This window comes from Austrofundulus limnaeus, unplaced genomic scaffold (genome assembly GCF_001266775.1).
Source record: "Austrofundulus limnaeus strain Quisiro unplaced genomic scaffold, Austrofundulus_limnaeus-1.0 Scaffold62, whole genome shotgun sequence".
NCBI classification, from domain to species: domain Eukaryota; kingdom Metazoa; phylum Chordata; class Actinopteri; order Cyprinodontiformes; family Rivulidae; genus Austrofundulus; species Austrofundulus limnaeus.
In genome coordinates, this window is record NW_013952464.1 from 513,499 (window position 1) to 525,531 (window position 12,033).

General features: G+C 38.2%; 1 protein-coding gene and 1 non-coding gene across 2 annotated transcripts in view; one reads left to right on the forward strand and one right to left on the reverse strand.

Annotated features, from left to right (window-relative positions):
- Positions 1 to 12,033, reverse strand: part of prkcdb (protein kinase C, delta b) — a 26,677-nt gene that overhangs the window by 6,158 nt on the left and 8,486 nt on the right. The window contains exons 2-8 of the mRNA XM_014009835.1: positions 3,805 to 3,935; positions 3,353 to 3,634; positions 1,588 to 1,747; positions 995 to 1,026; positions 811 to 896; positions 424 to 553; positions 186 to 286 (exon numbers count right to left, since the gene is read on the reverse strand). Of these exons, the coding sequence (XP_013865289.1) occupies positions 186 to 286; positions 424 to 553; positions 811 to 896; positions 995 to 1,026; positions 1,588 to 1,747; positions 3,353 to 3,634; positions 3,805 to 3,913 (900 nt within the window). The 5' untranslated portion in view covers positions 3,914 to 3,935. The remainder of the gene's footprint in view (positions 1 to 185; positions 287 to 423; positions 554 to 810; positions 897 to 994; positions 1,027 to 1,587; positions 1,748 to 3,352; positions 3,635 to 3,804; positions 3,936 to 12,033) is intronic.
- On the forward strand, positions 3,049 to 3,120 carry trnae-cuc (transfer RNA glutamic acid (anticodon CUC)). The gene has a single exon. It is a non-coding gene; the product is annotated as a tRNA-Glu (tRNA).

The following is a 12,033-nucleotide window of genomic DNA, read 5'->3' on the forward strand; positions in this document are numbered from 1 at the left end:
TTAAAATATATTTTAAAAAATTACAACAGTAAACAGCCCAGTATTTTTACACTTTATTTTACAGTTAAAATATATGTTTATTAAATAAAGTCTACAACATACAACTAATCATGGATCTCTTTAAGTATGAAGCATACATAAACATTCATTGTAAAGCAAAATACAAAGCACACTGCTGTACCAACCTGGGCGATTTGAGCCAAGATTTCTGCCAGCATTTTCTGGTTGACTCCACACAGATTGCCCACTTTAAATTGACAGTAACTATGAACATTCAGGGCGCATTCTAGTCGGCAGCATGAAGAACCAGGCAGAGATGGGAAACAACATTAGAAGATAATGTTAGACTTGTGGCAGAGGGCAAGAGGAGGACAAATAAATATTTTTGGGCTTGCATGATAAGAACCTTGTTTAAAAATTCACCTTCACATTTAAGCCCCTGCTTGTAGAGACCCCACAGCAGGCTGCCACAGTGGTCACAGAATGTGGGGCTTTTGTAGTTGTAAGTCTTGAAGCGATGTGGCACGTCAACTTTGAAACGCTCCTTTTGGAACTACAAAACACAGGAATCAGTTAAAAACTCATGGGAATGAAAGGTTTTTGGCTGCTTTTGGGGGAAAGGTAAAACGAAACTCAATAAGGGAAACATTAAGCAAACATTTTCACTAATTGAATAAATAAACAGAGGATTTGTAGAGTCATCATTGAAACAAATGAAGGAAAAAGCAAATAGTGATAACACATCAGCCTTCTCTGACGTTAGCAATGAGGCTGACGCTTCGGCTTCATGTTGACGTTAACTTCGCTCACCATCGTGTCACGGCTGTTTTTGGCTGTTCCAGTGCATCTGCCGATAATCATTTCGATGCATTTTTTGTGGATCGCGGCGTTGCATTCTGGGTGAACCGAAAAGCGAGACACTGAGTTAGCTGGGTTGTGTGGGCAAATTCAAAGCTACAAATAACAAACGAGATTAGCTAGAACAAACACTTACGTCTGCATTTGTAACCTTGCTTGTTGAGTCCCCTACATGAATAAAAAGGGCAAATGTCAGTATTTRAGACATAAAGAAAACATGCATGAAGATATATTTCAATGTTAGAAAAAGGGGGCTTAAAATGATTAACATGCAAGAGATTTTTGCTTATGATAAAGCTGCACGTTTGTTGGTGTGGAAAACAAAATGTTTACTTTATGCAGCAGGTAAACACYAAATTTCTTCCTGCCTGACTCTGAAGGAATAAAAAATATTGCAGTTTGGAGAGGTAGGGAAAAACACCGGCTCACARATTGGTGTTGCTGCCAAAGTTTGAGGATGACGTGACGGCCTGTTGGGATTTGACTAGACACTGACTCATTCTCACTATGGCAGCCTTCCAGCTGTATCTTAATAAGTGAAGCTGCATTGCTTAGAGACGAGCAGGCAGGCAAACTCATTTTCATGACAGGTCAGAGTACATTTAAAGAGATACTCTCCGTCATGAGATTCAACCAAAAGTCAAACCACAATGAAAGTTAAGGTTCAGACCAACATGATGATTTTTCTGACAGCTGGTGTGAAACAAGAGCCAGATTTCTGCAGCTCACCAGAGGAATTCTTTGCAGACGGAGCAGAAGGTGGGCTGGCCAAAGAAGGTGGCGGTGAACTCGTGGTCCTTGATGACATGAATCCTTGGCTGTTTGATAGCTCCTCTCCTCCTGTTGAGGGTTGTGATTCCATCTTCAGGAATAGACTTCACTGATGCCGCTGAGAGATGAGATCAGTTCACAAATAAGATCACTGGATTTCTATTTTGATCAATGTATAATACTGGAAATTATTTTTTCTAGTAAGTTTTCACTGATTTCAAAGGATCTACGGTGGTTATTTATGACTTTTTTCCCCTATTTGTTCAATTGTTACAATTGGAATTGTACAATTTTTATGAATTCATCAAAATCAAAAAGATTTATGAGCTTGAGAAGGAATAGTTTAAACAAGCAGCTAAATACTACAGCAAGTTATTATTTAAGGGGTCAAAAGTCGCTCAGAGAAAACAACCACTGACACTTCACAAAGGAAGTAAACAAAGATGACAAAAACTCTGGCATTATGCTATCAGATGCTTGTGTTTGGAGAGCGAGTCAGTGAGCCAGGCCAAAAAAACACAGAGGGAGACAAAAAGACAGACAGAGGAGGCTGACTGTTTCACACAAACCTAAAAATACCCCAGGCTTCTTTTCAGGGAACCTGTGGAGTGTGTGGGAGGGAGATGATGGAGTATGAAGTTGTTTTATAATAGTGGCTTTCTCCATCCCTGATCAGAGACCCCCCAWCTGTGCTCAGCCCACACAGAGACACCAATTACACAAAACCAGTTCAGAGCTATCCCAGGGACATCTCTGCCGCTGTGACTATCACAGGCTGGTGTGTCCGAGTGGCAAAGCTGGCAACTAATTTTACCGCCTCGTGCTGCTCTTCTTTATCTCTAACAGCTGAAGGGAAATTAAAAATATATCAATCATACAAATAATTGCTACTTGTTATAAAACAAGCTGCAAATGGRCAATTTGCTGCTAAAAATATATTTCAACCCGTGCTTTAAGCATGTCAAATTTCTCAAAGAAATAAAAAACAATAAATATTTTACATGTTTATGTAATCTAAAATACTATTTAAATCCTACTTATTTTGTATCTGAAGAAATGTATAATTGTACCTCTTTGTACAAATGTTAAAAACATTAACTGACCAACAGAGTTTTTGTGATGCATCATTTCGTCACACCTAATGTCAGCCGACCAGTGCAATGTGAAATATAAAACCAGCCTGCAGACGTTTATTTACAGGGCAGGGATTATATCAGCACTACAATCCGCACCCAGACAAACACTAATGAGCTTGTTCAACTGTTGTGGATTAAAAAACAGACTTGGACACGTCTCTAAGGAGGCATTTCTGCCAGTAGAGGGCGATATGTAACAACTCAGCAGGTGGACATGTGAAACCAAAACAGAAAGGGGACCAGCTGTAGCACTGACACTAGCTCCTTTCTGTCTCAGCACAGCTCCCTGGTGGTCTAGTGGTTAGGATTCGGCGCTCTCACCGCCGCGGCCCGGGTTCGATTCCCGGTCAGGGAACAAACATCTTTTTGTTTATTAACATTTTTCTTTGTTATATAATGTGGCAGAAAACTCTTCCTTATGGATTTGCTCAGCTGGTAAAACTTGGGTACCTAATAAGTTAATTGTCCTTTTTCCATATTACTCAATATATATTATTTACGTGGGACTCTATACATGAGGTGATATCTATGTTAACAGTCTAAACTCTTTTAGCCAAAGATTTAGAGTTAATCATGTGCGACGTTACCTTTTTCATTTGAATCACCGTTCTCCAGGAACAGCTGCACACKGATCTGAATCCTCCCTGAAGGATGAAGATCCACCCAGAACTCAGTGAAGCTACCATTTTTAGACTTCTTACAGCGCTCTTCGAGCACCGACACACCCAGAGTGGCTTTGGCCAGCGGCTCCTCGGTGCTTTGCATTAGAACTATTTCGATGACACGTCCCTCGTGGATGTGAGAATCAAAAGTGGACTTCCAAGGAGGATACATGGTGGGCTTCCTCTGCACCAGGGTCTTCCCTCGCTCTGTCAAAAAATGAAAAGAATCCCCATTAAGGAGGGAAACAAATGTATTGCAGCACAAAGCTTCTGGAAATGTCCGACTGCTCAGGTCAATAAACTTCAATAATCTGGCATCTTCACTTTTACAAAACTACAATTGTATAATTGCAAGCATATACAGTAGTTGTGCATACCTGTGGTGATAGTCTCCTTCATCTTGACGGCACAGATGAGAGGAGTTGTCGTTGTGGGCAGGGCGCCAGTTTCGGCAGTATTCAGGGCGATACGAAGAAAAGGTGCCATGATGACCTTTCACCCAGTCCTCCTAGAAAACCAAACTGTCGATTAGGATTTCAGATTGTATTTGCATTACTCAAGTTCTGCACTTAGAACGAAGAGGAAGAGCTTCACATGGCTTCATCAGATAGGATTACAAAGAAACTCTTCAATGCAGCACACACAAAAAAGMAAGAAAGCAAGAAAAATAAAGCCATAACGACTGTCATTTAAAAAATAATAATTCTCATTTTGTATACTGTTTGTGTTGTGGCAGAAGTCATTTACTCTTTTAAATAAACAGAATTATGATCAGATAACAGTTTTGTTGAGTATTCCTCTCCACATGATCTGACAATATGCTATCAGTTTCCTTGGGAAGGTCTGAAAATAATTTTTGCTACAATCCATGCATCCATCCATCCACTTTCTCTTATTTCGGATGAGTCATGGGGACAGCAGCTTGAAGCAGTGAGGCCCAGACATTTCTTTCCACAGCCACCTCTATACTGCAGACTCCACCATCAGGACCGGTCCGCAGTACTGAGGAAGCTGCACCAACCCATCTGTCCATCTCACGCTCCATTCTTCCCTCACTCGTRAACTAGAGAAACTTGAACTCCTCCATGTGAGGCAGCATCTCCCTCCCAATCTGAAGAGAGCAGTCTCTTTTTCCAACTGAGGACCATGGACTCAGATTTGGAGGTGCCAATACTCATCCCAGCCCTTTCACACACTCAGCTACGAACTSCTCCAGTGAGMGCTGAAGGTCATGACACGATGTCCAACAACAAAACATCATCTGCAAATAGAAGAGTTGGAATCCTGAGTAGGGCTGCACGATATAGTGCTTAATATTGCATTGAAGATACYGTATGACTTGTGACAAATGAACAAATACATAAGTAKGTATTGTTCAAGTCTTTCTGCTCTGGGTTCAGAGCATTAAAACAAAAAAACTAATCATTTTCATTCCAGCATGACTTAAAAAATATATATATGAAGAGATCCATCCAATTGGCCAAATAAGTGAAGGGTTCCATTTGATTTGTGAAATACTTCAAGCTTCTGTCCATACATGCCAACTTGTACGGATTGTCCGTAAGTTATAAGGATTTTATGTCATTTTGCAGGTAAACGGATGTATAGAGCAATCTCACAGATTTTTTTCTAAACCTCATTTTCAAATTTATCTAACATGTCAGAGCCTGTAGGATGATTTAAAAAAACAATAAACATCATCAAATAGCCATCTTCCTACCTGTTCTGTCGCTAAAAATAAGTTTTGAACTTTTTCCTCTCTCTTCTGCTTCGCAGCGGGCGCTTTCATGTAGTTTTTTGTGATATGCCTACTGAACAGGCGGTCATCGCGATGACGATACATTTTTGATGCAATGCACAGCCCTAATCCTGAGGCCTCCATGAGGCAGACAACACTAGGGGTGTAAGAAAATATCGATACACTGAAATATCGCGATATTTCATTTCCCGAAACTGTACCGATATTCTAAAGCCCTGTATCGATTTTTAATTAAGNAGCTTCTGTCCATACATGCCAACTTGTACGGATTGTCCGTAAGTTATAAGGATTTTATGTCATTTTGCAGGTAAACGGATGTATAGAGCAATCTCGCAGATTTTTTCAAAACCTCGTTTTCAAATTTATCTAACATGTCAGAGCCTGTAGGATGATTTAAAAACCAATAAATGACATCAAATAGCCATCTTCCTACCTGTTCTGTCGCTAAAAATAAGTTTTGAACTTTTTCCTCTCTCTTCTCCTGCTTTGCAGTGGGCGCTTTCATGTAGTTTTTTGTGATATGCCTACTGAACAGGCAGTCATCGCGATGACGATAAATTTTTGATGTAATGCTCAGCCCTAATCCTGAGGCCTCCATGAGGCAGACAGCACTGCTGCTTCACAGGACCTGCAATGAAATTTGTATTTCAAGCTRTGTCTTGGTTATTTTTTAGAAAGATGTTGAGTAAAATGTCTTGCTTTAAAAATAAAACAATTTAAAAAGACCTTTCCTTTTMTGGAGCTTTAGAGAGCAGCAAATGAACAATCATGAATAAAAACCCTCAAATGCTCAATGTGTTAACAGCGCTGTCACATAGTTGTTTTGTTGCATGAGCAAAAGAAACCAKTCACCCATGGTGGTAAGCTACATTGTAGCCACAGCTGCCCTGGGGCACAGTGACAGAGGCGGGGCTGCCATGYACCGACGCCACCRAACCCTCTGACYACYATCAGTAGGCAAGRYGGGTGAAGTGTCTTGCCCAAGGACACAAYGACGGAGACAGCTGAAAYGGGGGATCGAACCAGCAACCAATGGAATGACTCCTCTAACCACTCCAGCACATCTATCCCAAAAAACACATTAGCTTATACCCTAAATCCAAAAAGCAGAAACTCAACCTAACAAAATTCCTTCCAGAATTTGTGAAAAAGACTTTCTGCACCCTTATTAAACATATTAATACTAAAAACATGAATGAATCCAAAAACTTCAAAACCTTAACGCTGACCAAGAAAAACCTTTTATTTCTCAGCCTTTAATGAAACTGAAAACAAAAACACACTGGAGACATTCAACCTTTGGCTGTTCCTGTTAAAGATTAAACTATGACCTCACATTTCAAGTTGTTTAAAAATGTTCATGAGTTTATAAAGGACTAAGCACAAAGAGTTATCACAAAACTGTTAAAAATCTGCTCAGAATTTGTCCTAAAAGAGAATAAAAGTATTGATTCATATAAAGATGCACATTTTAGCTTGGCGGTAACATTTAAGGAGATAACACTCCCGTGTTTTGGCTTTCTGTCAAGTACATCTTCGATGATTGATTTCCCTTGTGTTTATGTTATTTTGTCATGATGAATGTGCTGCATCATGAGGCTCCAAGTGCCTGAACCAGTGTGTGCTGTTGTACATAGTTCATGTACACACATCACTTTGTAGACAAAAAGGTTAACTAAATGGTATTTTAAGCCTCAGTTGGATTTAGTTTTAGTTTGCCGAGGTGAACTGAAGTTGAACATTCTCTCACGGCATGTGAATATTTTTGAGGGGACCTGCAACTTTTTTCCCCTCGACAGGTTCAACTATTAACTAACCCCAGACTGTAAAGGGTGTCGATACAGCTACTGTTGGAAACTCCAACTTRACTTCCTTCTCTGATAGGCAGAAAGAAAGAGTTAAGAGCCTGCTGTGTGAAAATTATCATARTGAAATGAAACATCTGACTTTCACACATCAGTTCTTACATCTTTACGTTGTTTTATAAAGGGAAAAATAAAAAAGAGGAGGCAATTCTGAGCTCTGATACAGTGGAAGTCAATGAGTGTTTGGATGTGTGCAAACTGTGCTCTGGGGGGATTTCAGAGGAAAATGTAAGTCCTGCAGCAGTGTGAGACATACTGAAGAGAAGACAAAATGTCCACAATTTGATTTACAAACTGTATGAGAGGTGTACATTTCATCGTGCTCTACACTGATCATTTTGGCATTAAATAATAAAAACAAAGATCGTAAAACCTAAAGAAAAAAAAACAATTTAAAAAGGATACAAATATCAAAATGTCATTTCAGTCATGTTAAATCCAATTGTACGGGATTTAATTAAATTGCTGTTTCTACAGCAGGTTGTTCAAGTAAAAAAATAAAAAAAAACAACAGAAAAACAGATTCACAGCAAAAATAGTATAAAAGGGATGCATCAAACCTAATTTAAATGAAAAAAAACTTTAACCTCAGTGAACATGTATGTCTATTATGTGCAACTGTATATAGTGCTTAAAAATATGCTTAATAAACTGAGTTACTTTTAGAAATTTTCCACTTGTCCAGTAAGAGATGTGAAATAAAATAGAAGYGAGGAAGTGAAAAACAGTGGCAAGTTGTCCACAAGGTGTTCTTCACATAGACCTGCTTTAACGGTTTACTTACTTCCCCAACATTATTTTTTTACTGCAAATAAATGTTATGCACCTTAAATGTTTAGAATTTTACACATCCTCAAATAACCTCTAAATAATAATCCGAGTCCAGGAGACATGATAGGGCCTGYACTCTCTTCTAAACACATAAGAGTCGTGTTTTCTCAGAGAATGTGGAAAAATGGGAACGTGGAATCTATAAAAAGGGTGGGCAGAGGAAAACGGAGGGGTGAACAAAAATAAAATCAACTACCCACTGGAGGGCAGGTGGGGGTCAGATTTACCTTCAAAACACTGAGCCATTAATCAAACGGACATAATGTGTGTGTGTACATTTAATGAAAAGTGCCAGTAAATGTCCAACAAACAGGCTCTTCCTTCTGTCTGTGTTTAAACTTTCAATTTGTACAGTTTACTTTGTCTAATAAAAGTAGTCATAAGTGGAAAAAAAGGCTGTTATCTTTATAACTAAGGCATGCTGGTAAAAACAACTTGCCTAAAGAAAGAAAAAAATCTTATCATGTGAGYAATGAAATTTAAGGAGTGCCCATGCACACACATACGTCTGCAAACAATTCAGTAGCTGTTTAAATTATACAAATAYAAAAATGAAATCACCGAACCTGTGATAAATAATGCTCTAAACCACATATTTTACTGAATAAATAATGTAGAAATTATTTTTCTTTTACTTTGTTTTTTGCTGAACAACCTTTGTTTAGAAATTAATGAAATAAACGAGATGTTTATCCTAAAATGTTTTAATTACATTTTCTCTTAAAATAAGAGACTAATAAAGACTGTGGCTGTTTCTGATAAAACAAAACAATGACTGTACTAAAAACCACTACATAAAACTTGTTGTGAATTGTAGTTTTAGACCAGTAGGCAGTTTAAATTGAAGACAGACAATTCTGCAACAATATAATCTTACAAAAATTTCAATAAACTCTAAATTGATGAACAATTTGTAACAGTATCCAGAGAAGACTTCTTAAAGGCCTTGTCACACTAGACAACTTAAGCCAACTTATGAGCATTCTAAAGATATCTACATTGAAGTTGGTATTGAAAAAAAAAATCAACAGGAAGCTTCTTTTCAGCACGTACATAATATATATTTGATCAGTTTGTTCAAATTACAACTTCTATTAGCAATAGACATAAAAAATGTTCATAAATTGGCATAAGTTGTCTAGTGTGACAAGGTCTTAAATGTGGTTGAACATGACAGATCAGAATGATTTTTCTCAGACATCACGAACATCCATAATTAAAATGAACATTTCTCTCATTTTTTTAAACAATGTACYTTTCCATGACAGCAGTACTGTGATWAAGRACAATAGGCGAGTCAGAAAAGTACAGCTGTCTACARAAGGTGAATTCCCAAAAAAGACAGATTAACGTCGAACCTATGATCACTAATGTACCAAAAAAAAAAAATAAGTCACATAGTTTGAACGCAACAAAATAGTTCCTTACAAGCAGCTGTGATCAAGCAGGTTTAGCAGGCTGGAGAGTTTGTGAGTGAGAATGTTACCYGCAGCTCATTATGGGAAAGTATGAATTAAAAAGCAGCCGAATCACTACATCCCTTTTTCAAAGATATATATATTTAAAATTGTTAAGTTCAGAGTTTCCCCTACATGTAATTGATCTTGGCGCACAACCACGGCAAAAATCATAGCTGCCACACTTTCAGAATAAAGTTTTTTCTTTTTTTAATAATAGGCCTATATTAGGCTAAAACAATGTAAAGCATATCATATATCCTATATTTGCTCTTTTATACTAAATGTAATCAGACTTTGAAACCCTATTTAAACATCAATGAAAAGTTAAGATATACTTTATTTTGAAAAACCAACACCGCGGGTTCTTGTGCACAGCAAGGCTGTGAGCTCGGTGTCTGTGTGTGTAGTCCTCAAAAAGATAGCAAGGTATGTATGTGTGTGTGTGTGCGTGTGTGTGACACTCGATGAAAACTGTCTGATGTGACAGATTTGCAAGCTACTTTTTTTTTTCTTTCAAGGAAGACACGACTGGTGAAGCTACGTACAGCATGGTTACCTTGTCAATAATTACTCTGATAAAGCAAGAACCACCAATACAGACCCCGCGTGTGACCGGGAGTCAGCGGCTCCAATCCTGCCTCAACTTTTAAAAATTAACAAGTAGTTTGTGAACTCAAAACACTGTAAATCCAGGCAGAATGAGCTGCTGTTAGTCCACAAACTGAGCACACTCCTCTGTGGGTGTGTGTGTCTGTGTCTGTGTGGATGTGTGTGTGTGTGTGTGTGTGTGTGTGTGTGTGTGTGTGTGTGTGTGTGTGTGTGTCGCCACAGCACAGACGGTCTCAGGAGCATTAACCCTTTAGGGCCCAGATTTAAAATGTGGTAAATAAATTATTTTCAGTGATTGAAAGGAAGTAGTTTTTTTGTAGTTGCATTTTTAAACTGTTGTCTTTAATATCTACAAGAGTTAAGAGTTCTTCTGAAGAGTTACAAAGACATTTTATAGAAACAGGATATGATTTGATTTGCTTTTTATTTTAAACATGTTACAGAAGTAATAAGAAGCAGGTTTATTTTGAATAAATAAATGTGTTCATTCCTACAAAACTGTCAAATATATTCACAAAATGCACTAAAATGAATGAGATTAGCATAAAATAAATCATGTTTTATAATTAAATGTCTGTGTCACCCCCACCCCCCCAGCCTGGTTAAAACCAGACCCTCATCCTACACTTTGTTTCGTACAAGGGTCTGGACTTGATGCATAGAGAATTGATTCTTGCAGGAGGCGTGGCCTCTGCTGAAGTTTAAAATGATTGGATCAGTTGGTTGCGATGTGTGTCACTGTGATGGAGGCTAAGCCAAGAAACTAACCTGAAATCGCGTGTGCTGTAAAAAACTCTGAGAGGAGAGAAGTACCGAGCCGAAAGAGACGACTGTAAATGAGAACTGCTGCTTTGTCTAATTTAATTTAATTTAATTTGGAAGCCTTATCAACATAGACTGGCTTCATTCACTTCCTCCGCTGCCGTATGCTAAAATAACTAGCAGACACTGCGCAGAACATCGACGTCATTCAAAAACTCCTCTTTCTGTTCTCTGATTGGCCCAGGTAAAATAAACTACAAGCAGACACTGCTCAGAAAATTTATGTTCTSTTCTCTGATTGGCCCGGCTAAAAATCTGCCAGCGAAATCCATCTCAATGGGAGAAGTGAAGGAAAACTAGAATTGAGCGGAGCTGCGTAGGAAGGTAAGGGCCAGGCTACCACCCCCCAAATCCCAACCAAAAAAATAAATAAAAAAGGCCGCCCACCACCACCACGGTTAAAAAAAAATCCTAGGGGAAACCCTGAAGTTATCAGACAAATTTGATAGTTATTGATACTAAAGTTTAAATGTAAAGTGTAAAGATTCATTAATTGGTTCAAAACTACGTGATGCTTAAAGTTGTCTTTTATTACACAATTATTTTATGTCTTTTCAGACACACCTGACAATGTTTTATTGGTGTGTTTGATGCTTCATATGATCCAGCTCATCTACAATCTGTGAGTCAGAAAATTACCGTCACGAGCCTCTGTTCACGATGAGCTTCACCCTGAAAACTTTGACAGCATGAGTTCAACATGAACTACAAGAATGCCTGACAGCTATTTCCATTTGGTACAGCTCTAATGTTCTCACAATTGTCAGTTTCACCTGGGTTATTTCCTTAGTTACACCAAACTGTGAGCAGAGAAGGCGTGGTTTAGTTTCTGGTTTCAACTCGAGTCTCAAGGTAGTTAAAAGTTCCCGTGTCAAATACCACAGAATATTTCCATCACATTGTTCCTATAGTTTAAACTACAAAAAAATTGAACAAAATGCCAAACGTTTTCTCCAGTTGACTTGTTGCTACTGCGAGCCATCTCAGCTGTGTGTAATGGCTGAAAAAGGGAAATTATTAAAAACCTTTCCCTCTTGTTGATAAAAGACAGGAGTTTGAAATGATTTTAAATAAGAAATAAAAAAAACACAAACAAAAAAAGGCTTGTCTATCAGGAGAGCAACACTTGTCTCTTTGTTAAGATAACGCAAGCATTTGCAACAAGCTATAAATAGTTAGCATGTTAGCAGGTGAAACAAACAGCCTGCTGTCAGCTTATTACTAGTTATTTAACCATCATAAGCTTATTCTCATATATAT